The 25624-nt window shown below is 45.1% G+C and overlaps 1 protein-coding gene across 1 annotated transcript in view; it reads left to right on the top strand.

The window, feature by feature from the left end:
* LOC143986879 (uncharacterized) overlaps nucleotides 1–25624 on the top strand; it is a 1041669-nt gene that overhangs the window by 223463 nt on the left and 792582 nt on the right. Inside the window, exon 5 of the mRNA XM_077485285.1 lies at nucleotides 12644–12741. Within this exon, the coding sequence (XP_077341411.1) occupies nucleotides 12644–12741 (98 nt within the window). The remainder of the gene's footprint in view (nucleotides 1–12643; nucleotides 12742–25624) is intronic.

Below are 25624 nucleotides of genomic sequence, written 5' to 3'. Positions count from 1 at the left end.
CTTTAACTGACAATTGCGCGGTCGTGCGACGTGGCTCCCAAACAAAATTGACGTCCTTTTTTTTCCCCCACAAATAGAGCTTTTTTTGGTGGTATTTGATCACCTCTGCGGTTTTTCTTTTTTGTGCTATAAACAAAAAAATTGCGTAAATTTTGAAAAGAAAAACGCATTATTTTTTACTTTTTGCTATAATAAAGATCCCCAAAAAATATTCCTCAGTTTAGGCCGATACGTATTCTTCTACATATTTTTGGTAAAATAAAAAATGGTTTGCACAAAAGTTATAGCATCTACAAAATAGGGGATAGAGTTATGGCATTTTTATTGATCATTTTTTTTTACTAGTAATAGCGGCGATCAGCAATTTTTATTGTGACTGCGACATTAAGGCGGACACATCGGACAATTTTGACACATTTTTGGGACCATTGGCATTAATACTGCGATCAGTGCTATGAAATTGCATTGATTACTGTAAAAATGTCACTGGCAATGAAGGGGTTAACCACTAGGTGGCTCTGTAGGGGTTAAGTGTGTCCTAGGGAGTGATTCAAACTGTTGGGGGGAGGGGCTGTGTGTGACACGTCACTGATCTCTGCTCTCGATCACAGGGAGCAGAGATCAGTGACACTGTCACTAGGCAGAACGGGGAAGTGCTAGTTTACATTATCATCTCCCCGTTCTTCCTCACCGTGAGACGATCGTGGGTATCCCCACAGACATTGGGTCTGCGGGACCCACAATCGCGGTCATAAAGCTCCCAGCGGCGCGCGCCCGCCCCTTAAAGGGCAACGTACAGGTACGTTAATCTGCCTGTACGTGCCCTTCTGCCACAGTATATCTGCGTAAAGCTGTCAGGAAGTGGTTAATAGTTGTAAGTAGAAATTGAATAGGTAGATAAAGTCATGAAAATTTTTGTATGACGGGAAAAAAAATAAAAATAAAATCGGAAGTGTTGTAATGTATTTGTATTGTATTTTCGGACAACTATACTGACGAAACGAAAAATGTACGATCTGAATTTACGATGGGACATAAATTACACATTTCAGTTTTTGACTACCTCTAATACACACGGCCGGAATTTCCAATGAAAACAGTCCGATGGGAGCTTTTCATCAGATTTTCCGACCGTGTGTATGCCCATCTGTCTTTTTCGGTCAGCATTTCCAACGGTGTTTAGATTGAGAGCCTGTTCTTAATTTTTCAGACGGAAACTCTTTCTATCGGATTTCTCGATCTTGTGCAATTCCGACACACAAAAATCGGACGCATGCTCGGAAGCATTAAACGTCCCTTTTGTAGTTCCGTTCGAACGCGTTGTTTGTCGTGGTTTTATTGACCTTTGGAATTTGGTGTGACCGTGTGTAGGCAAGACAGTTTGAGCGAAATCCCAATGGGAAAACCATCTGAGCTTTTTCCGACAAGCATTCCGATCGTTTGTACGCGGCATTACACTTTTGAATGCCCCCGGAGCACCAGGACAATAGAAACGTCCACAAAATGACCCAATTTTGGAAAGTAAACACCCCAGCGTATATTCTATACGGCATAATGAGTCTTTTGAACATGTCATTTTTTGGGGGGAAAATTAAAACAGTTATTTTTTTTTTACAGAAAGTTGTCCATTTATAAGATATATCTAACACATAGCATGTACATAGGACAAAATACACCCCAATATATATTCTGCTACTCCTCCTGAATATGGCAATACCACATGTGGGAGACTTTTCCATAGCCTGGCCACATACAGAGGCCCAACATGCAGGAAGCAACGTCAGGGACATGCATTTCAAATCTAATTTGACTATCTATTACAATTTTGTGCACTGCTGTGGCATGGATGGAGCATGGATAAACATGGATGAGCCAGGGATAGATGAAGCATGGATTGTGCATGGGTGAGCCAGGGATAGATGGAGCGTGGATTGAGCATGGGTGAGCCAGGGATGGATGGAGCATGGATGATCCAGGGATGGATGGAGCATGCATGAGCATGGATTGAGCATGGATGAGCCAGGGATGGATGGAGCATGGATGAGCCAGAGATAGATGGAGCATGCATGAGCACGGATTGATCGTGGATGAGCCAGGGATGAATGGAGCATGGATTGTGCATGGGTGAGCCAGGGATAGATGGAGCGTGGATTGAGCATGGGTGAGCCAGGGATGGATGGAGCATGGATGAGCCAGGGATAGAGGGAGCATGCATGAGCATGGATAAGCCAGGGATGGATGGAGCATGGATGAGCCAGGGATAGATGGAGCATGGATTGAGCATGGATGAGCCAGGGATGGATGGAGCATGGATGATCCAGGGATGGATGGAGCATGCATGAGCATGGATTGAGCATGGATGAGCCAGGGATGGATGGAGCATGGATGAGCCAGAGATAGATGGAGCATGCATGAGCACAGATTGATCGTGGATGAGCCAGGGATGAATGGAGCTTGGATGAGCACAGATGGTGCCAGGGATGGATGGAGCACAGATGAGCATAGATAAGCCAGGTATGGATGAGCACGGATAAGCCAGGGATAAATGTAGCACAGATGAACCAGGGATGGATGGACAATGAATGAGGATGGGCCAGGGATGGATGGAGCATGGATGAGCCAGGGATAGATGGAGCACAGATGAGCCAGGGATGGATGGACAATGAATTAGGATAGATGGAGCATGGATGAGCCAGGGATGGATGGAGCATGGATGAACCAGGGATGGTTAGAGAATGGATGAGCAAGGATGGATGGAGCACGGATGAGCCAGGGATGGATGGAGAATGAATGAGCACGGATGGATGGAGAATAGATGAGCCAGGGATGGATGGAGCACAGATGAGCCAAGGATGGATGGGCACATATTTAGTATGCATGGGCACAGGTGGAGCATGGATGGCCATATATGAGACTTGTATGGGCACATATGAAGCATGGATAGGCACGAGTCAGCACTGTGGGCACTCCAGAGACAGCCCACAGTGCTGCTGCACCTGTCTCCCTCCTCTCCTCGCACACTGAACCAATCGGTGTGAGGAGAGGGGAGGAGCTGCACCAGACAAGCCCTGGATTGTTGACAAGTGATCGATCCGTCATTGGACAGAGTGATCACGTGGTAAAGGGCAGCTGTCATTGTCCTTTTACCCCATTCCATGACGCCCCAGGTCCGGAGGACCCGACGGTCATGGATATTCCAGAGTGCGCGCCATATTCTGTGAGGATGTCCATGGACGCACCTCCCAGAATAAACCGACCGCGCTCTAGCCGTCTTTTGGCTATGACCCGGTCGTCACGTGGTTATAGTGAATGTAAACCTGATTCATGAAATTTGAGCTGGGCACATATATCTGTAGTGTTTTATTATCTCTCGTCAAAGTACTATGTCCCGTAGCGGTCTCCTGCTCCGTTCTTCTGTTATCAGCCTGCTAACTCCTGACAAATACTCCGTCACATGTGGTGAAAGCAGCCGGAGTTTTGTGTTGGGGAGGATGCTATAAATAGATTAGCACAGAGCTGAATGATTCTATGAACAGAGCTGAAAGTCTCTACCTATGAGGAGAGGGGGTGTGTGCGCCTTTCCTCCAATCAGCTGTCTTGACTGTGTGCTCAGACTTCACCGCAGCGCTAACCAGGAAGAGAAAATCTCCCAACACAATGTGCACTTTCTAAACAGTATATAAAACCGAAGATAGCAGATATACATGTAAAACATATGTAGGGAGATTTGTTTAATCTCTGTGTATCATCTGAGGCTGTTCACTGGGAATATGTGAGGGTTTACACCCACTTTAAGAAATGATGACATCATTACATACTATGCAGGACCAACAGTCCCACTTTGCTAGTGAGGATGCCAAGGGTCCGCTCACATCCTATGAGGATCAGTAAAAAAAGCCAGATGGAGGGACGTTCGGAGGAGGAGCTGTGAGGTCAGTGTGATGTCATAGAACAATCCTATGAGGATCAGTAAAAAAAGCCAGATGGAGGGACGTTCGAAGGAGGAGCTGTGAGGTCAGTGTGATGTCATAGAACATATAGACTCTGGATGGAGGGACATTGGGAAGAGGAGCTGTGAGGTCAGTGTGATGTCATAGGACATATAGACTTTGGATGGGGAGATTTGAGAGGTCCTCTATATGAGGCTCCTGTGAAAACCAAATCATTGTTCCTGGGTGCGTCCTTCCTCTCCTAAACTGAAGAGTGAACTTTGACCTTTACCATACAGAAATCTGTCAGGAATGGGTGAAAGTAAGCTCTCATGTGATCAGGTGACGTGCGGAGGAACGGAGTGTAAATAGCAGATAATGTTCTCCAGAGCTCCTAATGGTGGGGATGGATTTTGCTGAGTGCTGGTGCCAAGTTTCCACCCCCCAGGATCACTGCAGGTGTGGAGAAAAGCTGTGTAAGAGGATATGGAGGAGAGATGAGGACCTCTGGACTGGCTGATTACCTGATTTGGTTTCAGAACTCTGGCTTGGCTGATTACCCGATCTGGCTACTGAACTTTGGCTTGGCTGACTACCCGATCTGGTTACTGAACTCTGGCTATGCTTTGACTATGCTTACTCTATTCACCATTTCATTTTTATTAATAAACAAGTGTGACACTCAGAGCTCCACCTCTTCATACACACACAGAGCTCCGCCTCTTCATACACACTCAGTGCTCCTCCTCTTCATACACACTCAGAGCTCCGCCTCTTCATACACACTCAGAGCTCCGCCTCTTCATACACACTCAGTGCTCCTTTTCTTCATACACACTCAGAGCTCCACCTCTTCATAGACACACAGAGCTCTGCCTCTTCATACACACTCAGAGCTCCACCTCTTCATAGACACACAGAGCTCCGCCTCTTCATACACACTCAGAGCTCCACCTCTTCATAGACACACAGAGCTCCGCCTCTTCATACACACTCAGAGCTCCGCCTCTTCATACACACTCAGAGCTCCTCCTCTTCATACACACTCAGAGCTCCTCCTCTTCATACACACTCAGAGCTCCTCTTCATACACACTCAGAGCTCCGCCTCTTCATACACACTCAGAGCTCCGCCTCTTTATACACACTCAGAGCTCCGCCGCTTCATACAAACTCAGGGCTCCGCCTCTTCATACACACTCAGTGCTCCTCTTCTTCATACACACACAGAGCTCAATTTTGAACTGATGTGCAGTCCCCTATTGATATCAGGAAGGGTGGCCAGTATTTATTTTTTCAATCTTTCAATCTTCCAATATTACTAGTGTAATAACTTTAATACTAATCCAGTGAATGGTTTTAGTTTTCTTTTAATAGCATATTTTATTTGTTTTGAGTAGTCATTTTAAATTTGGTGACTTGCAATTCTTTTGCACATATTCTAGGTATATATGAATGTATGGTGTTTATATATATATATATATATATATATATATATATAGTATATATGTACACCAGTTAGTATTGTTTATGAGTACCCAAACGCATGTTTAAATTTATTTGTACCTATGCAGAATATATGTACTTTTTTTGAAAATATCCCATTAAAAGTTTTTGCCCTTGAGATCATTGTGAGCGGGGTCACACTCGATGTATTGCCGTCATGGGGACTCAGAACAAGCGCTTGCGCGATCGAGCACGTGAGTGCGCATGAAGACTCTTGGCCCGTGCATGTGCGCGATTATGTGAACCTGCACATGCGCAATAAGTCTCGTGCTCAATAGGGAATTTCGCTCGGAAGTGAACAAGGAGTGGGGTATAAAGGGGAGCAGCTTAGACCGTGGAGCCAACCCCAATGATTAAGTCGTATTGACGAAACATGTCTGGGCGTGGCTACACCACAATTATTAGGAGTTTTTAACGTTCGGATACTGGCCATTGGGTGTGCAGTGCTTTTGGAGTGGAGTGGATAGGAGAGCGAGCGGAGTGGAGGATGAGGCTTACAAGTTGTTTCTCGGTCCGCCGAGACCGCACTACATCGCGTTACCACTGCGAGTTCCCCACTTTGGAAAGTTTATGTTGAAGTGCCTTTGTGTGATGAAAAGGATGTAAGTGCAATAATTGAAGGTTCTGCTGTTTTAAATAAATGGCTTTTACTATACTTCACTATTGGAAGCACTTTTTATTTTTACATGTGGAGTGCGAATTGTTTAAAGAACACCTTTGGAGTTATTTGATACCCTTGGGCGGTATTTAGTGATACGGCCGAGCATGAGAGGGCAAGGCATGTTCTATTGGTGAGTGCATTTCTTAAAGTGGTTGTAAACCCTTACAACCAACTTTGACCTACAGATAAGCCTAGATTAAGGCTTACCTGTTGGTCCAAGAAATATCTCCTAAACCTACACGGTTTAGGAGATATTTACTAAAAGACAGGCACCGCTGTCTACGGCGCATGCGTCATAGACAGCGGCGTGCAGGCGCACTGAGCGCGCCACGGTCAACGGCGATGTGCCGCGAGTGTAGGGTTGCCACCTGTCCGGGATTCACCCAGACAGTACGGGTTTTGAAACATGTGTCCGGGTATCTGCCCGCCTATGACCCGGGCACATTATTCAGACCCGCTGGTGGCTCCCTGTGCAGCGTGCCTTGTCTACACAGTGACAGGCGGCCCGCTAATTAACTTCCCCGGTAATTCATAGTAACGGAATGCCTGCTGCAGCTTGTGCGGGTGATCTTTGTTCCCGCACGCCGCCACTGAGGTCCATTGCCTCCACTTTTCATGACAGGGCAGAGCCGACATATCTCCCTGCTGTCCTCAGCTCCACGGACTAGTTCAGAGAGAGTGCTGTGGAGAGAACTGAACCCGCCCCTCCTCCTCCTGCTGTGTTGTTTTCCTGTGTACACAGAGGAGGAGGGGGAAGGCTCACCGCGCTGCCGACAACGCTGCTGGACTGAGTTCATCTGTCAACGAATCCACACAGTGAGGCTTCCAAAGATGGGGGGCATGAACAAGAGGGTTGGGGGGAACTAGCCTGCAGTTCACTTTGTGTGATTGGGGGGGGGGGATATCTTCTAGGGGACACTTAAGTAACTGTGCTACAAGGGGGCTTGGATATGAAATCTACCCCCCCTTAGCACATATCCCCCTCCCAATATTAAAGAGATGATTCCTGCCAGAGAGGGGGTGGCCCTTGGCACCCCACAAGAGATGTGGAAAATTGCTCCAGGTGCCCATACTAGTGCCCCCCCAGGCAAGTTAGTGGAGCAAAGTGTGGGTTCCAGCTCACAGGGCAGGTTTATACCATGAAAACACAGGAACGCGATGTGCGATTCACATGATACCGGGGTGCAATTTCAGCCCAATCATATATGCAGTCTCTGACCGTCTCCTGTAGTATGTAGGGATGAGCTCAGGTGTGTTTGCATGGAACATGTGCAGAGCCCGCCAGGAAGTCGGTGCAGCACTGCGCTAATCACAGGCAGTGAGACATTGTCCCGATGTGCGGCTGCAGAGATTGGGCAACGTCTCACTGTCTGTGATTAGCGCAGTGCTGCACCGACTTCCTGGCGGGCTCTGCACATGTTCCATGCCAACACACCTGAGCTCATCCCTAGTATTATGTCTGCAGTCTCTGACCATCTCCTGTACCATGTCTGCAGTCTCTGACCATCTCCTGTACCAGGTCCGCACATTCTCTGACCATCTACTGTATCATGTATGCAGTTTCTTAACATCTACTGTACCATGTGCTCAGACACTCTGACCATCTCCTGTATTATGTATGCAGTCTCTGACCATCTCCTATACTATGTCTGCAGTCTCTGACCATCTCCTGTACTATGTCTGCAGTCTCTGACCACCTCCTGTACCATGTCTGCAGTCTCTGACCATCTTCTGTATCATGTCTGCAGTCTCTGATCATTTCCCGTATCATGTCTGCAGTCTCTGACCATCTTCTGTATCATGTCTGCAGTCTCTGACCATCTCCTGTATCATGTATGCAGTCTCTGACCATCTCCTGTATCATGTATGCAGTCTCTGACCATCTCCTGTACTATGTCTGCAGTCTCTGACCATTCCCTGTACTATGTCTGCAGTCTCTGACCATTCCCTGTACTATGTCTGCAGTCTCTGACATCTCCTGTACCACGTCCGCACACTCACTGACCATCTACTGTATCATGTATGCAGTTTCTTAACATCTACTGTACTATATCTGCAGTTTCTTACCATCTCCTGTACCATGTGCTCAGACACTCTGACCATCTCCTGCATTATGTATGCAGTCTCTGACTATTCCCTATACTATGTCTGCAGTCTCTGATCATCTCCTGTATCGTGTCTGCAGTCTCTGACCATCTCCTGTACCATGTCCGCACACTCTCTGACCATCTACTGTATCATGTATGCAGTTTTTTAACATCTACTGTACTATATCTGCAGTCTCTGACCATCCCCTTGACCATCTCATATACTATATCTGCAGTCTCTGACCATCCCCTGTACCATGTGCTCAGACACTCTGACCATCTCCTATACTATGTCTGCAGTCTCTGACCATCTCCTGTATCATGTCTGCAGTCTCTGACCTTCTCCTGTACTATGTCTGCAGTCTCTGACCTTCTCCTGTACTATGTCTGCAGTCTCTGATCATCTCCTGTACTATGTCTGCAGTCACTGACCATCACCTGTACTATGTCTGCAGTCTCTGACCATCTTTTGTACCATGTCTGCACACTCTCTAAACATCTCCTGTGCCATGTGCTCAGACACTCTGACCATCTCCTGTGCCATGTGCTCAGACACTCTGACCATCTCCTGTACTATGTCTGCAGTCTCTGACCATCTCCTGTACTATGTCTGCAGTCTCTGACCATCTCCTGTACTATGTCTGCAGTCTCTGACCATCTCCTGTACTGTTTGCAGTCTCTGACCATCTCCTATACTATGTCTGCAGTCTCTGACCATCTTTTGTACCACGTCCGCAAACTCTCTCACCATCTACTGTATCATGTATGTAGTTTCTCAACATCTACTGTACTATATCTGCAGTCTCTGACCATCCCCTGTACCATGTGCTCAGAAACTCTGACCATCTCCTGTATTATGTATACAGTCTCTGACCATCTCCTATACCATCTCTGCAGTCTCTGACCATCTCCTGTATCATGTCTGCAGTCTCTGACCATCTCCTGTATCATGTCTGCAGTCTTTGACCATTTTCTGTATCATGTTTGCAGTCTCTGACCATCTCCTGTACTATGTCTGCAGTCTCTGACCATTCTCTGTACTATGTCTGCAGTCTCTGACCATCTCCTGTACCAGGTCCGCACACTCTCTGACCATCTACTGTATCATGTATGCAGTTTCTTAACATCTACTGTACTATATCTGCAGTCTCTGACCATTCCCTGTACCATGTGCTCAGACACTCTGACCATCTCCTGTATTATGTATGCAGTCTCTGACCATCTCCTATACTATGTCTGCAGTCTCTGACCATCTCCTATACTATGTCTGCATTCTCTGACCATCTCCTGTATCATGTTTGCAGTCTCTGATCATTTCCTGTATCATGTATGCAGTCTCTGACCATCTTTTGTACCATGTCCGCACACTCTCTGACCATCTCCTGTATTATTGTATGCAGTTTCTTAACATCTTCTGCAGTATGTCTGCAGTTTCTTACCATCTCCCGTACCATGTCCACACACTCTCTGACCATCTTTTGTACCATATCCCCACACTCTTTATCTCTTGTATCATGTATGCAGTTTCTTACAATCTCCTGTAGCATGTTTGCAGTCTCTGACAATCTCTTGTATTATGTCTGTAGCCTCTGATCATCTCTTGTATTATGGCAGCGCAGTCTCCTAGTCTAATATAGACTGAAACGAGATCCACCAAGCTGGAGCTCAGAGAGGACCGTCTGACTGAGCCCTGCATGGTGGACCTGAGTGGTGGTCAGTGACAGCGTAGCAAGGCCTGTCTGAGGGGGGTCACTGATGTAGGGGGCAGTGAATACAGTAAGGTAAAGGGGCACTGATATAGAGGTTACCCCTTATATCAGTAGCCCCCCCCCCCACCTTACCTTATTGCATTCACCCTGCAGAAGGTGCTCTATGGTGACCAGTCACTCCCCCCCATACAATACGCATACATACTTAGGCTCATGTATCATGCACAGCCAATGCCTTGCAGGGAAATTACACTGGGAGGCTCCCCACCAAACATTACACACTACATATACACTATATTGTACATTACACACACCTGCACTATTTGCAATTGGCTACACCCACAAGTCAACGCTGCGCTTGCGTTACTACTTCCCTAGGGCACACAGAGGTGTCCCAGGTATTTTACAATCTCATAGTCTATGCTACAAAAAAAATGCTAAGCCCCGCTGAAGTGTTCGGGTTTGGCTTGAAGAAAAGGTGGCAACCCTACGCGAGTGGCGTCTCCCGTGCGGGAGTGACGTCATCGCGGCTTCGCCGAATGACAGCAGCGGAGCAGCGAGACCCACCGAGAAGATGGATGCGCCAGACTACAGGGGACAGCAGTGACTTCGCTGGTTCCTGTGTCAGGTAAGTGACACATAATGGACTACTATGCGATGCATAGTAGTCCATTATGCTTTACCTTTGCAGGGAATGAAAGAGGAAGTAAACTCATCAGGGTTCACTTCCTCTTTAAGGGAGCGGTGACACTGAGCACATACAGTGTGGTGGAAGATTGCTTCAAGTCACTTCAAGATTATCTGTTCACTTCTGGAGTCTAATCACCTGGATGTTTCAATTATTTAATTACTCACTGACTTGAGTTTGAATTTATGGACACTATTATTATCGATCACTTTTTTCACAGGGTGATTGTTTTAGTTTTATTTATTTAGTTGTGAATAATAGCGCTACTATTTTATTCATTTGAAATCACACATCTATATATTATTTATAAGTAGCTGCTCGAGATTTACTTTACACATATTATCTTTGTGCGCAGTGGTGGTGTAAGGAAGAAAAGGGGCGCAAGTTTTTCTTTTTCACTATATTATTGTTACAGTACATACACACACACACACAGCACAAGGCCGTGTACACACTATGAGACGTTTCTCAGGACTGCAGTTCCTCTGAGCTCCACAAGGTGGTGATCTCACCTCTACCAAGACAGGAAGTCTCTATGGAAGACAGACAAGAAATGATGTCAGATACAGACAGGAAGTTCCATTTGATAGGACGTAGCAAGAAGACAATGCAGGATCTGGCGGCAGAGGAGGTAATATGTAGATTAACCCCTTCAGGGGGATCAGTTGATGATTAATATATCTTCCTTCAAAAGCTGGCCATACATGGGTCAGTTTTATCGTTCAGCCAGTGGGGTGAGAGGCTGAGCAATATTCTCATTTGTCTCTGAGCTCCTTCTTGCTATTCCTCGTCCTGCCTGTTGTTTCCTTGGAGTGATTTTCTGTGTAGTGACCCCGGCTTCATCTCTTGGATGCGCTCGTCTGTTACTTGTCCTGACCTTTATCCTGATTCCTGGATCTCCTCCTCATCTCTCCTCCATATCCTCTTACACAGCTTTTCTCCACACCTGCAGTCATCCTGGGGGGTGGAAACTTGGCACCAGCACTCCGCAAAATCCATCCCCACCATTAGGAGCTCTGGAGAAAATTGTCTGCTATTTACACTCCGTTCCTCCGCACGTCACCTGATCACATGAGAGCTTACTTTGACCTTTACCATACAGAAATCTGTCAGGAATCTGTGAAAGTTCACTCTTCAGTTTAGGAGAGGAAGGACACACCCAGGAGCAATGATTTGGTTTGCACAGGAGCCTCATATAGAGGAACCCTCAAATCTCCCCATCCAATTGTCCCTCCATCCAGAGTCTATATGTCCTATGACATCACACTGACCTCACAGCCCCTCCTCCCAATGTCCCTCCATCCAGAGTCTGTGTCCTATGACATCACACTGACCTCACAGCTCCTCCTCCCAATGTCCCTCCATGTAGCTTTGTTTTCTGGTGCTCTTAGGATGTGGGCGGACCCTTGGCATCCTCACTTGCAAAGTGGGACTGTTGGTCCTGCATTGTATGTAATGATGTCAGGATTCCTTCAGCAAGTGTTTAACCTGCAGAGTGTGGGGGTGCTATGTGGGTTAATTATAACTCAGTCTGAAGTGAGGGTTTTAATAAAATGGAAACCTGGAAAACAGTGAGGTGGATTCTGGGAAAAATGTTTGATTTTTTTTTTTTTTCAGATCTAGAGTTTTCATCCTGTGAAGTCTGGAGATCATATGACCATCACATTGCCTCCACCTCCCTCCCTGATAGAATAGAGAAATACAAAGAAGATTCTAGAAGTCACCAGAGAGATGATGGAGGAGAGGTGAGGAGGATTCTGGGACATTATCCAGTAACAGACAAGGGATGTGTCTGGATGGTGACTGTATCATTGTGTGTGTCAGGTTCCTATAAGGTGTCAGGATGTCACTGTCTATTTCTCCATGGAGGAGTGGGAGTATTTAGAAGGACACAAGGATCTCTACAAGGACGTCATGATGGACAATCAGCCGCCCCTCACATCACCGGGTAAGAGGAGACTTTATTGTAAAGGAGAGAGCAGTACGGAGGCTCCACCTAGATCCCCCATCATCTGATAAACACATAGAAACAATGTATTCAGTCAGTGTGTGTGTTTCCTACAGATGGATCCAGTAATGGGAACCCACCAGAGAGATGTCCCCGTCCTCTGTATTCCCGGGATTCCACACAGGAAGGTCACACCATCCCCCACCATCATCAGGTAGATGAGGAACAATGCTTTGTGATTATTTTTAAACAATCATGTTTGTTACAGTTTGTGTTTCATACTATATCCAGAGTGAAAACCTCGGGGATTATAATATTGTTATTAAAGAAGAGTATAAAGTGGAGGATGAGGCGTATGGAGTGATGGAGGATTTTTCACAAGGACACAAGGATATGATGGAGCCACCTAATACCAGGAACCCACCAGAGAGATGTCCCCGTCCTCTGTATTCCCGGGATTCCACACAGGAAGATCACACCATCCCCCACCATCATCAGGTAGATGACTGACAATTATTGGTAGTTCTGATTTATACACAGCATGATTGTTACAATAAATGTTTTATTATATATTCAGAGTGGAAACCTCAGAGATGATGATATTGATGTTAAGGAAGAGTATAAAGAGGAGGATGAGGAGTATGGAGTGATGGAGGAGTTTTCAGAAGGACACAAGGATATGAAAGACCCATCTAATAACAGAAACCCACCAGAGAGATGTCCCCGTCCTCTGTATTCCCGGGATTCCACACAGGAAAATCACACCATCCCTCACTGTTACAAGGTTGGTGGGACGGCATATCTAGAACATGGACTAGTGGAGACAATGTGTGGCTTTTTATGTGATGTCACAATGATAAAGCTTATATCTTACAGATGATATTCACTCTAATTTTCTTGATTTAGAGTGGAGATCCAATTGATATAAAATTTGAGGTTAAAGTAGAAGAAGAAGAGAGGTATGTGAGGGATGATCAGCAGTCTATGGAGGAGGATGGAATAACGGGGACATTTATAGAGGAGGACACTCCTACAGAGATCAGCACAGGTGGGTCATTAACACTAAATACATTCCTCCACCCATACTGCTCACTGATTGGTCCAGAGTAGGGCAAGGACTGGGTGATATCAGCCTGTAATCCCCTGGTCACTTTCCTGAGCTGTGTTCCCCGTCCTGTATTCCTGGATTTCTCTCCGATAATCTTCCTTCTCTGTGCACAATTTATGTATCTAGACTGGATTTATAGAGATTCTGGGGTTCAGATGGAAGCAAAATTTGTTTTTTCACCATAGGTGGACATATGCATCTGGGGTATGTTCTTTGGGTCTTCTGCCCCATACCCGGGTCTAGCAAAATCTCTGATAGAACAATTCTTCCAGGATTACTTGCTCTGTTATCTGCTGACTGTGCCGGGTGGAGGGATATGTCTGTATAGTCTCAGACCCAAGTCACTGAGTGCAGTCTCAGGAGATGGGAGGCAGCGGTGTGGGACCTCTGCAACTTGTCTCATGTAAAAAAATGAATCTACCGCTGAATACCAAATATTACGAGTCCCGACCTTCACACTATATAATTTATATTGTACATTGCATACTGCTGACCCCTGCACTATATACTCTATGTTGTACATTACATCATTCTGATACTATGAAATCCTATCTGTTGTATCTTATACAATATGTTGTACATTACATATTCCTGACTTCTCTCTCTCCCCTCTACCCACTGCTATATATATACACACATGGTTACATAGTAGGTGAGGTTGAAAAAAGAAAGTTCATCAAGTCCAACCTATGTGTGTGATTATATGTCAGTATTACATTGTATATCCCTGTATGTTGTGGTCGTTCAGGTGCTTATCTAATAGTTTCTTGAAACTATCGATGCTCCCCTCTGAGACCACCGCCTGTGGAAGGGAATTCCACATTCCACATCCTTGCTGCTCTTACAGTAAAAAACCCTCTACATAGTTTAAGGTTAAACCTCTTTTCTTCTAATTTTAATGAGTGGCCACGAGTCTTGTTAAACTCCCTTCTGCAAAAAAGTTTTATCCCTATTGAGGGGTCACCAGTACGGTATTTGTAAATTTAAATCATATCCCCTCTCAAGCATCTCTTCTTCAGAGAGAAGAAGGTTCAGTGCTCACAACCTTTCCTCATAACTAATATCCTCCAGACCCTTTATTAGCTTTTTTTCCTTTCTTTGTACTCGCTCCATTTCCAGTACATCCGTCCTGAGGACTGGTGCCCAGAACTGGACAGTATACTCCAGGTGCGGCCGGACCAGAGTCTTGTAGAGCGGGAGAATTATCGTTTTATCTCTGGAGTTGATCCCTTTTTAATGGCAATATTCTGTTTGCTTTGTTAGCAGCAGCTTGGCATTGCATGCAATCATCCTAGATTCCCCCAGAGGTTCTCCCCACAGTGTATAGATTGCATTCAGATTTTTGCCACTCAAATGCATTATTTTATATTTTTCTACATTGAACCTTGTTTGGCATGTAGTTGCCCTCCACCTTAATTTATTCGGATCTTTTTGCAAGGTTTCCACATCCCGTGGAGAAGTTATTGCCCTGCTTAGCTTAGTATCGTCCGCAAATACAGAGATTCAACTGTTTACCCCATCCTCCAGGTCGTTTATGAACAAATTAAATGGTATTGGTCCCAAAACAGAACCCTGGGGGACCCCACTACCCACCCCTGACCATTACAAGTACTCCCCATTTATCACCACCCTCTGAACTCGCCCTTGTAGCCAGTTTTCGCTCAATGTACTCACCCTATAGTACATGCCAATGAACCTTATTTTGTACAGTAAACGTTTATGGGGAACTGTGTCAAATGGTTTTGCAAAATCCAGATACACCACGTCTATGGGCCTTCCTTTATCTAGATGGCAACTCACCTCCTCATAGAAGGTTAGTAGATTGGTTTGGCAAGAACGATTCTTCATGAATCCATGCTGATTACTGCTAATGATACAGTTCTCATTACTAAAATCTTGTCTATAGTCCCTTATCATCCCCTCCAAGAGTTTACATACTATTGATGTTAGGCTAAGTGGTCTGTAATTCCCAGGGATGTATTTTGGGCCCTTTTTAAATATTGGTGTTATATTGGCTTTTCTCCAAACAGCTGGTACCATTCCAGTCAGTGGACTGTCAGTAAAAATTAGGAACAATGGTCTGGCAATTACTTAACTGAGTTTCCTAAGTACCCTCGGATGCAAGCCATCTAGTCTGGGTGATTTATTAATGTTAAGTTTCCCAAGTCTAATTTTAATTCTGTCCTGTTAACCATGGAGGTGCTTCCTGTGATGTGTCATGAGGATAAACAGTGCAGTTTTGGTTACTGAAGCCCCCCCGATTCCCTCGTGAAGACTGAGAAGAATAAATTCAATACCTTTGCCATCCCCCCATCCTTTGTAACCAGATGTCCTTCCTCATTCTTTATGGGGCCAATATGGTCTGTCCTCCCTTTTCTTACTGTTTACATACTTAACCACTTGAGACCCGCGCTATAGCCGAATGACGGCTACAGCGCGGATCTCCTTTGCTGGGACAACGTCTATTGACGTCGTCCCGTGCACGAGCGGCCTGCGCTCTTCCTGAGGGGGGGCGCGCGCGGCGCGCTCTGTGATCGGCGAGTCTATGAGACTCGCCCTAATCACTGATCCGAGCAAGGGGGTCGATCCCGACCCCTTATCACGTGATCAGCTGTCAGCCAATGACAGCTGATCATGTGATACAACGGAGCCGGTAATCGGCTATTATTCCTCAGCACGAGGAGAAAAAAAAGAGCCGATCACCGGCGGCTGTGATCGGGACATCAGTCCCGATCACGGCCAGCCCTGCCAGTGCCCACCTGCCCCCTGCCAGTGCCACATCAATAAAAAATGTGTCCCCCCTGTCAGTGCCACCCAGCAGTGCCCACAGTGCCACCCAGCAGTGCCCACAATCTGCCTCAACAAAGGTGCTGCACCCCAGTGCCACATATCTGTGCCCATCAGTGTCATCTATCAGTGCCACCTATCAGAGCCACCTATCAGTGCCCATCAGTCCCATCTATCAGTGGTACCTATCAGTGCCCCTTAGTGCCACCCATCCGTGCCATCTTATCTTTGCCCATCAGTGCCACCTTAACTATGCCTATCAGTGCCCACCAATGCAGCCTATCAGTGCCCACCAATGCAGCCTATCAGTGCCCACCAATGCAGCCTATCAGTGCCCACCAGTGCAGCCTATCAGTGTCGCCTCATCAGCGCACTTCAATGAAGGAGAAAAATGACCTGTTTGCAAAATTTTATAACAAACTATTAACCACTTGCCGCCCGCCCTATTACAAATTGACGGTGGCAAAGTGGTTTCATAATCCTGACCGGACGTCATATGACGTCCTCAGGATTATGAGCCGCTGCGCGCCCCCGGGGGCGCGCATCGCGGCGATCGTTGTTGCGGGGTGTCAGTCTGACACCCGGCAACTACGATCTCGGTAAAGAGTCTCCGACGGAGACTCTTTACCACGTGATCAGCCGTGTCCAATCACGGCTGATCACAGTGTAAATGGGAAGAGCCGTTGATCGGCTTTTCCTCACTTGCGTCTGTCAGACGCAAGTAGAGGAGAGCCAATCGGCTGCTCCTCTGACAGGGGGGGGTCCGTGCTGATCGATTATCAGCACACCCCCCCCCCCCGAGGATGCCCACACTGGACCACCAGGGACGCCACCAGACCACCAGGGAAAAGGTAATCCTCCCTAGACCACCAGGGATGCCAATGGTCAGCACAATGGATGCCAATCAGTGCCCATAATGGATGCCAATCAGTGCCCACAATGGGCATCACTGATTGACATGCATTATTGTTTGGCACTGATTGGCATCCATTAGTACAGTATAACACCAATGCCGCCTATGAGTGCCCACCTGTGCTGCCTATGAGTGCCCACCTGTGCTGCCTATGAGTGCCCACCTGTGCCGCCTATCAGTGCCCACCCATGCCCATCTGTGCCGCCTATCCATGCCCATCTGTGCCGCCCATCTATGCCAATCCGTGCCAGCTATCAGTGCCAATTTGTGCCACCTGTCAGTGTCCATCCGTGTCGCCCATCCGTGTCGCCCATCCGTGCCGTCTATCAGTGCCGCCTATCAGTGTCCATCAATGCCACCTCATCAGTGCCACTTCATTGGTGCCCATCTGTGCCGCCTATCCATGCCCATCTGTGCTGCCCATCTATGCCAATCCGTGCCAGCTATCAGTGCCAATTTGTGCCACCTATCAGTGTCCATCCGTGTCGCCCATCCGTGTCGCCCATCCGTGCCGTCTATCAGTGCCGCCTATCAGTGTCCATCAATGCCACCTCATCAGTGCCACTTCATTGGTGCCCATCAGTGCCGCCTTATCAGTGTAGCCCCATCAGTGCCCATCAGTGAAGGAGAAAGCGCTGAAAGCTCAAAATTGGTCTGGGCAGGAAGGTGTTTAAGTGCCCTGTATTGAAGTGGTTAAACATGATATTTTTTTTTATTTTTGAATTTTTTTTGTTTGTTTAGCAAAAAATAAAACTCCCAGCTGTAATTAAATACCACCAAAAGAAAGCTCTATTTGTGGGAAAAAAATGATAAAAATTTCATTTGGGTACAGTGTTGTATGGCCTCGCAATTGTCATTCAAAGTGCATCAGCGCTGAAAGCTGAAAATTGGTCTGGGCATGAGGGGGGTTTAAGTGCCCAGTAAGCAAGTGGTTAAAGAATTTCTTGGGATTTTTTTTTGCTCTCCTCCGATATGTGTCTTTCATGTTCTATCTTAGCCGTCCTTATTGCGCCCTTACATTTCTTGTTGCATTCTTTATAAAGTCTGAATGCTGATGATGATCCCTCAACCTTGTATTTTTTGAAGGCCTTCTCCTTTGCTTTTTTTATGCATTTTTACATTGGAGTTAAGCCATCCAGGACTTTTGTCCGCTCTTTTAAATTTATTATCCAATGGGATGCACTGGCTAATGCCCTTATTTAATATGCTCTTAAAGCAAACCCATCTCTCCTCCGTCTTCTTTGTTCCTAAGATTTTATCCCAATTTATGCCTTCAAGCAAGCTTCGTAGTTCAGGGAAGTTGGCTCTTTTGAAATTCACTGTCTTTGTATTCCCCTTATGTTTCTTATTTGTGTGATTTATACTGACGCCAATTGACCTGTGATCGCTGTTGCCTAAATTGCCCCGTATTTCCACATCCGTAAACGGGTCTGTATTGTTGGTAATCAGTAGATCCAGTAACACTTTATTTCTAGTTGGTGCATCTACCATCTGACCCATAAGAACTGGCGAGCCTTAGATGAATGCGTGGTTCCTTCCGCCCAGTCTATTTCTGGATAGTTAAAATCACCCATTACGATAACACTTCCTATCCTTGCTACTAATCCAAATTGTGATAGCAGATCTGTCTCCCCTTCCTCCCTCAGGTTAGGGGGCCTGTAGCATACTCCCACTATTATTTTGCCCTTAGCTTCATCCCTTTGGAGCTCTACCCACAAGGATTCCACCTCCTCCCTAGCTCCCTTAGTGATGTAATCTCTCACATTCACTTGTACATTATTCGTGATATATAGGCATACCCCTCCCCCTTTTTTACCCTCTCTATCCTTGCAATAAGGACTTGCTACTATACTTACCTTGGGTTTATGTGCTTTGGTCAACCTACTGCTAATGCCCCCAATACTACCCTCTGGAATATATTCCGCACTGACTATCTCTACCTTCTGGACCCTCTCCCCATCGCCTAGTTTAACCACTTTCAGACTGGACCATTTTGCTGGCTTAAGACCAGACCACTTTATGCGATTCGGCACTGCGTCGCTTTAACTGACAATTGCGCGGTCTTGCGATGCGGCTCCCAAACAAAATTGACGTCCTTTTTTTCCCACAAATAGAGCTTTCTTTTGGTGGTATTTGATCACCTCTGCGGTTTTTATTTTTTGCGCTATAAACAAAAATAGAGCGACAATTTTGAAAAAAAAAAGCATTATTTCTTACTTTTTGTTATAATAAATATCCCCCAAAAATCTATAACAAAAATGTTCCCTCAGTTTAGGCCGATACGTATTCTTCTACATATTTTTGGTAAAAAAATTGCAATAAGCGATTGATTGGTTTTTCGCAAAAGTTATAGCGTTTACAAAATAGGGGATAGTTTTATGGCATTTTTATTAATAATTTTTTTTTACTAGTAATGGCGGTGATCAGCGATTTCTTTTTTTTTTTTTTTTTTTTTTTTTTTTTTATTGTGACTGCGACATTATGGCGGACACATCAGACATTTTTGACACATTTTAGGGACCATTGTCGTTTATACAGCAATCAGTGCTATACAAATGCAGTGATTCCTGTGTAAATGACACAAGCAGAGAAGGGGTTAACCAGGGGGTGGCAGTGTAGTGGTTAAGTGTTCCTAGGGGCGTGTTACTAACTGTGGGGGGCTGGGCTTTGTGTTAGTGAACACTGATCTCTGCTCCAATCACATGGAGCAGAGATCAGCGTCACTTGTTGCTAGGCAGAACGGGGAGATGCTGTTTACAACGGCATTTCTCCATTCAGCCTCCCCGTGAGACGATCGCGGGTATCCCCACGGCGATAGAGTCCGCAGGACCTGTGACCGGACTCACGGGGGTCCCGACCGGCATGCACACGATGGCAGGGCGGCATATAGAAATGGACGTACCTGTACGCCAATATGCCTGCCCCTGCCATTCTGCCGACATACAACGTTGTGCGCCGGTCGGGAACTGGTTAAAAAAAAAACTCTAACTTTTTGGCCATCTTCATTCCCACCTGATCTGCACCCTCCTCATTTAGGTGCAGTCCATCCCTTCTATAGTACTGGTTCACGACTGAGAAGTCGGCCCAGTCCTCCAGGAACCCAAACCCCTCCTTATTACACCAGCTCTTCAGCCACTTGTTTACTTCCCTAATCTCCCTCTGCCTTTCTGGTGTGGTTCGATGTACCGGTATTACTCCTGAAAATACTACCTTGGAGGTCCTTTTCCTCAATTTAGTTCCTAAAATCGTTCTTTAGGACACTCCATCTGCCTCTGACTGTCATTGGTGCCAACGTGCACCATGACAGCTGGGTGTACCCCAGCCCCTCCCCGTAATCTGTCCACCAGATCCGTGATCTGCCGAACCTGAGCGCCTGGTAGACAAAATACTGTTTGGCGCTTCAGGTCTTTAAAGATTGGTCCCCTACCACCAGAATCTGTCTTTCCTTTCCCTTAGCCCCCCCACTCTCACTGGAGGAGTTTTTCCCCTGGCAGCTAGGAGAATCCCTCAGCTCCAGCAGTGTTGGTCCCTGACTGGTTTCACCAATGTCACTCAATGGAGCGTACTTATTGGGATGTTCCAGCCCTGGATTGGCCTCCCTGGCACTTCCCCCTCTACCCTTCCTGCCACCCATCTACTCTTTCCTAGTGCCTGCACTTCTTTGTCTCCACCCACCTCTGTGCTGGCCCCTGTCATGTACATTCCCTGCTCTCCTTTAGTATGGAGGGACTTTTCAATGCTGACAGTTGCTTCCCCAGATACAGAACCTGGGCATCCAGGAAAACAATACGCTTACATTTTTCACAGCAGTATTCACCCTTGATCAGATGATCAAGGACCGCATACATGCCGCAAGATGTACAACAAGTCGCCTCTCCACACCCACTGGGCATCATACCTATTAAATTTAATGAGGATTGGGGATTATACCCTGTCCAAATTACCTTTATAACTAGCTTCCTGACACTAATTCTCAACAAGACAGTACACAGGCGCTCAGACCTATGTGCACTTGCAGAACTACGTAAACATAATATTTATTCTCATTTGTTACATCCATTTTCTACCAGCTGGACATTTTATATCTGATGATTTGATTGGAGAACAGACTTTTACATGTTGATAATAATGTGATAACATCCTCAAACTTTGGAACTTTAAATAGAAAGTGATAATGAGGGAGGAGTCAATAATCCAATGATGGTGGTCTGCAGTCTTCATCTTGGTTGTTCTCCCCCCATCCTCACTCTCTGACCTCTGGTGGGGCTCAGCCCCGCTGTTATTCATGACTAAATCATGGACTAAATAAGGAAGTGCAGGACTTCTTGTGTTGGGAAGATGGCAATGAGTGATAGAGGGGGAGGGGACACTCGTCCTATAATCCCCTCATCACTGTCACTCCTATAAAAGACAGTTCTCGTTGTTTCCTCACTCTCTGACTAAGGTCCATGAATAAAGAAATGATCTGGTAGGAGATCAGAGGATCCATTTACTAGTTACCTTGAGGGTGGAATTGTAAGATCCTCAGAGACAAAGCTGCCTGATGTGGGCGGAGTCCTGGTTTAGGGGAACCAATCAGCTCATGTCTAGTAATAATCTTTGTATTTCTATTTTAGTAGATGGACGGGAGATGAGGAAAACCTCAGAGGATTGTCTCACTTTGTCTCCAGACTGTAAAGTAGAAGATGAGGACATCACACAGTATAGTCCAGGAGAAAACCCGACTACCTCAAATGTCCATCCGGCACCACACAGTGTAGATGGACCATCGTATTCCTCTTATCCTGAGGAACCTCAGACTGTGAGGGACGGTGCCGCCCTTCCAACAAATAAGAGGTTTTCCTGTACTGAGTGCGGGAAATGTTTTTCACAGAAGTCCAGTCTTTATGCACATCAGCGATCTCACACGGGGGAGAAGCTGTATTCTTGTCCTGAGTGTGGGAAATGTTTTACAGTGAAGTCCCATCTTTATACACATCAAAGATCTCACACGGGGGAGAAGCCGTATTCTTGTCCTGAGTGCAGGAAATTTTTTTCACAGAAGTCCAATCTTTTCAAACATCAGAGAACTCACACGGGGGAAAAGCCATATTCCTGTCCTGAGTGCGGGAAATGTTTTTCAGATAAGTCCCATCTTTACGGACATCGGAGATCTCACACAGGTGAAAAGCCATATTCCTGTCCTTTGTGCGAGAAATGTTTTTCAGTAAAGTCCAATCTTTACAGACATCAGAGATCTCACACAGTGGAGAAGCCGTATTCCTGTCCTGAGTGTGGGAAATGTTTTTCACAGAAGCCCCATCTTTATGTACATCAGAGATGTCACACAGGGGAGAAGCCGTATTCCTGTCCTGAGTGCGGGAAATGTTTTTCAATGAAGTCCAATCTTTACAGACATCAGAGATCTCACACAGCAGAGAAGCCGTATACCTGTCCTGAGTGAGGGAATTGTTCTTCACTGAAGTCCTGTCTTCCTGCACATCGGGGATCCCACACAACCCTCAATGTGTATTAGTGCCTTGAGTGTGGGAAATGTCTTCTATATGAATGTTGCTGGACATCACAGCTCTCATGTGGGGAAGAAGCACACCCTGATATACACCTCAGATATACTCCATGGCTGATCTTCATCATGTAAGAAACAGTTCCAGGGGTGTGGACATTTAAAAAAAATAAAAGACTAAATTGGGGTCCCAATCTCCTTGTCCCTAATGAGGATCTCCTTGTCCCTTATGACAATCTACTTGTCCTGATAAAATAAAATATAATTCTAACCAAAACCGTATATCAATCTGAGGTGCTTTTAGGAATGTCGGGGGCTTTTATAACTTGGGTGCTCAGTACAAGCGCATGCTAAGCAGACAAATCACGCTCCGGTTTCCACTCCAATAAAAGGAAAAGTTCACCTTTTATAAAAAGAAATAATAAATGCTCATTTTCTGCAGGTATAAGAATGTTATTTTTTTATTTTATTAGGAGCCTGGAAAGCATTGCAGCCATGATGTTCTGATGGCTGGTGCGATGCAGGACTCCTGCAGACTGTCCATGTAATCTGTCTGCCTGTACATTATATGGGAAGGCAGTTACAGTGACAGGAAGAACCAATCATCTACCAGAGAGCTCAGCAGCAGTGTGGGAGTTCATTGAAAACTACAAGCCGACATCGGCAAAGGACAGAACTCTGTGAATAAATGACATGGCCGCGCTCTTTTCATAAAGTGACAGCCGGCGCGGGGATCTTCTCCCCGCATTGCTGTCACACAGACAGAGGACTCGGATCACTGAGCTGCTGCAGGAACATGTAACATCTTCCCGAAGGTGAACGTTTCCTTTAATCCTTCCACTGCCAGAGCTGGTTTTGCGTTTATATTTGCCCGCATGTTTAAGAAATCATTTTGGGCCTGAAGATTATATAAAACCCCCAAAACATGATATTTTCTGAAATCAGACACCCTAGAGAATAAAATAGTGGTAGTTCCATTATTTTTCTGTCACACGATATTACCACAAAGTTCTAGGAAAAATTTCAGTAAAAAACAAAAACACTCTTCATTTAGGGGACACAAAAACGCAATAAATTACCCAATTTTTTGGTAAGATACAAAAGCCAAGTAAATAGATACCCAACATGTCAAACCTTAAATAGGTATGTGCCTTTGAAATGGTGGCAAACTTCATGTATCCTATATTTTCTATAGTGAAGCTTTAAAAGCCCCCTATAGGTCATCAGTTTAGTGTTATGGAAGAGATCTGGTGTAGAATTATTGCTCTCATTCTGCTGTGCACAGTGATATGTAACGTGTATCGCAATCAACATTTTTAGGTGTAGGCGCTCCAATGTGTGCGTTTATGTTTGTAAGTATGTATATGTCGGGGTGGGGGGCATCAACATTTTTTGGGGGGGGTTATGTTCTTGGATGTAACTTTAATTTTGTACAAGTAAAATTTTTTTTTTTACTTAACTTTTTTAATGCACATGTCTATTATCATGCTATTCTTTATAACTCACCACCAGCTGACTGTGTAAGCTACTTTGACATCGCCATTTATCTCCATCTCCTTGCTATGTCCCCCAAGCGTTGTGTAAGTGTCACAGATGATCATTTACAATTTTATAAAGTAGGATTGCTCTGTATTTATATTCTGTATGTTTTTTTTTTTAGTTAGGCTGATTTTCTTTGTTGCCGAGGCATAAAAGGTCCTGAAGAAGCTTATTGATGTGAAACACGTTGACCTCTTGGACAATTCAGCAAAGCTAAATGAGTCATTATGAATATTTATATGGCCTAATGCTTGATGGATTTGTTCCCATGTGGTTTAACACATCATTTCAATATTTGTAAGAAAGATTTATATTTCATGTCATTTTTATGGTCTGCCTTTTTCATACCAATAAAGTCTGACATACAAGGTTCTTTTTAAAATGAGATAGAGATATATATATATATATATATATCTAACGGATGTGGTACATTTATATTAGCCAAATAAATAGTAGGAAAAAAAAAAATAGTTGATTGAATTTCACCAGCATTCGCCCAGCTGTGATGAATATTCAATGTATTTTATTTTATACACTGATTTTTTTTGGCTCCATCTAGTGGTCATAATGCAGTATTGTGATATTTTTACTAATGAAGGTATATCAAGAAAAATACCCCATTATGGTCACTAGATGGAGCTGCTCATCATAGGAAATCACTTTGCTATATTAAAGGCAGAATTTTTAATGGCTGGATGAATAACTGTCACATTTGTCCAATTAATTTTCTAGAAGTAGACCCCTTACTTCCTTCAGCAGACTTGGATTCATACAGATAACCGAGATCATCCTCATATACTGGTGCGTACAGTACACACCAAAGGATATAAGATAATCAAAGCAACAATATTAAACCAACCATTGATTTAAACCTGAAAATGTATATTTGGCCATTAGATGGCGCTAAGTATCATAGGAGTTATCGACATCTAATGAGCAAATGTAACGTTGTTTATTTTAATTTTGATGGAAAACTTGCAACCAGCTCAGCAGATCGCTTCATTCCTTCAATATCCCCATTCACACAGAAGGAATGTACATAAATTGTCACCGGGCAGATTGCTATGTAAATTATTTACATTCACATTGGCGCCATGATGAAAATATACAATCAGTAAAAAAAAAGTGAAAAGATGTGCAAATATCACATTCCTCAAACAAAGTCAATTAATAAGTGCGAAGAAGAAATCGCTCCACTCCCTTAGTGCTCGTGTCACCCCCTCCCCCCTCTGGGCACCACTCACAGG

Source organism: Lithobates pipiens, unplaced genomic scaffold (assembly GCF_037356315.1).
Source record: "Lithobates pipiens isolate NorthernLeopardFrog02 unplaced genomic scaffold, aLitPip1_a1.2 Scaffold_18, whole genome shotgun sequence".
Taxonomy (NCBI): Eukaryota; Metazoa; Chordata; class Amphibia; order Anura; family Ranidae; genus Lithobates; species Lithobates pipiens.
Note: the sequence above shows the minus strand (reverse complement) of the source record. Positions and strands in the feature narration are given on the sequence as shown.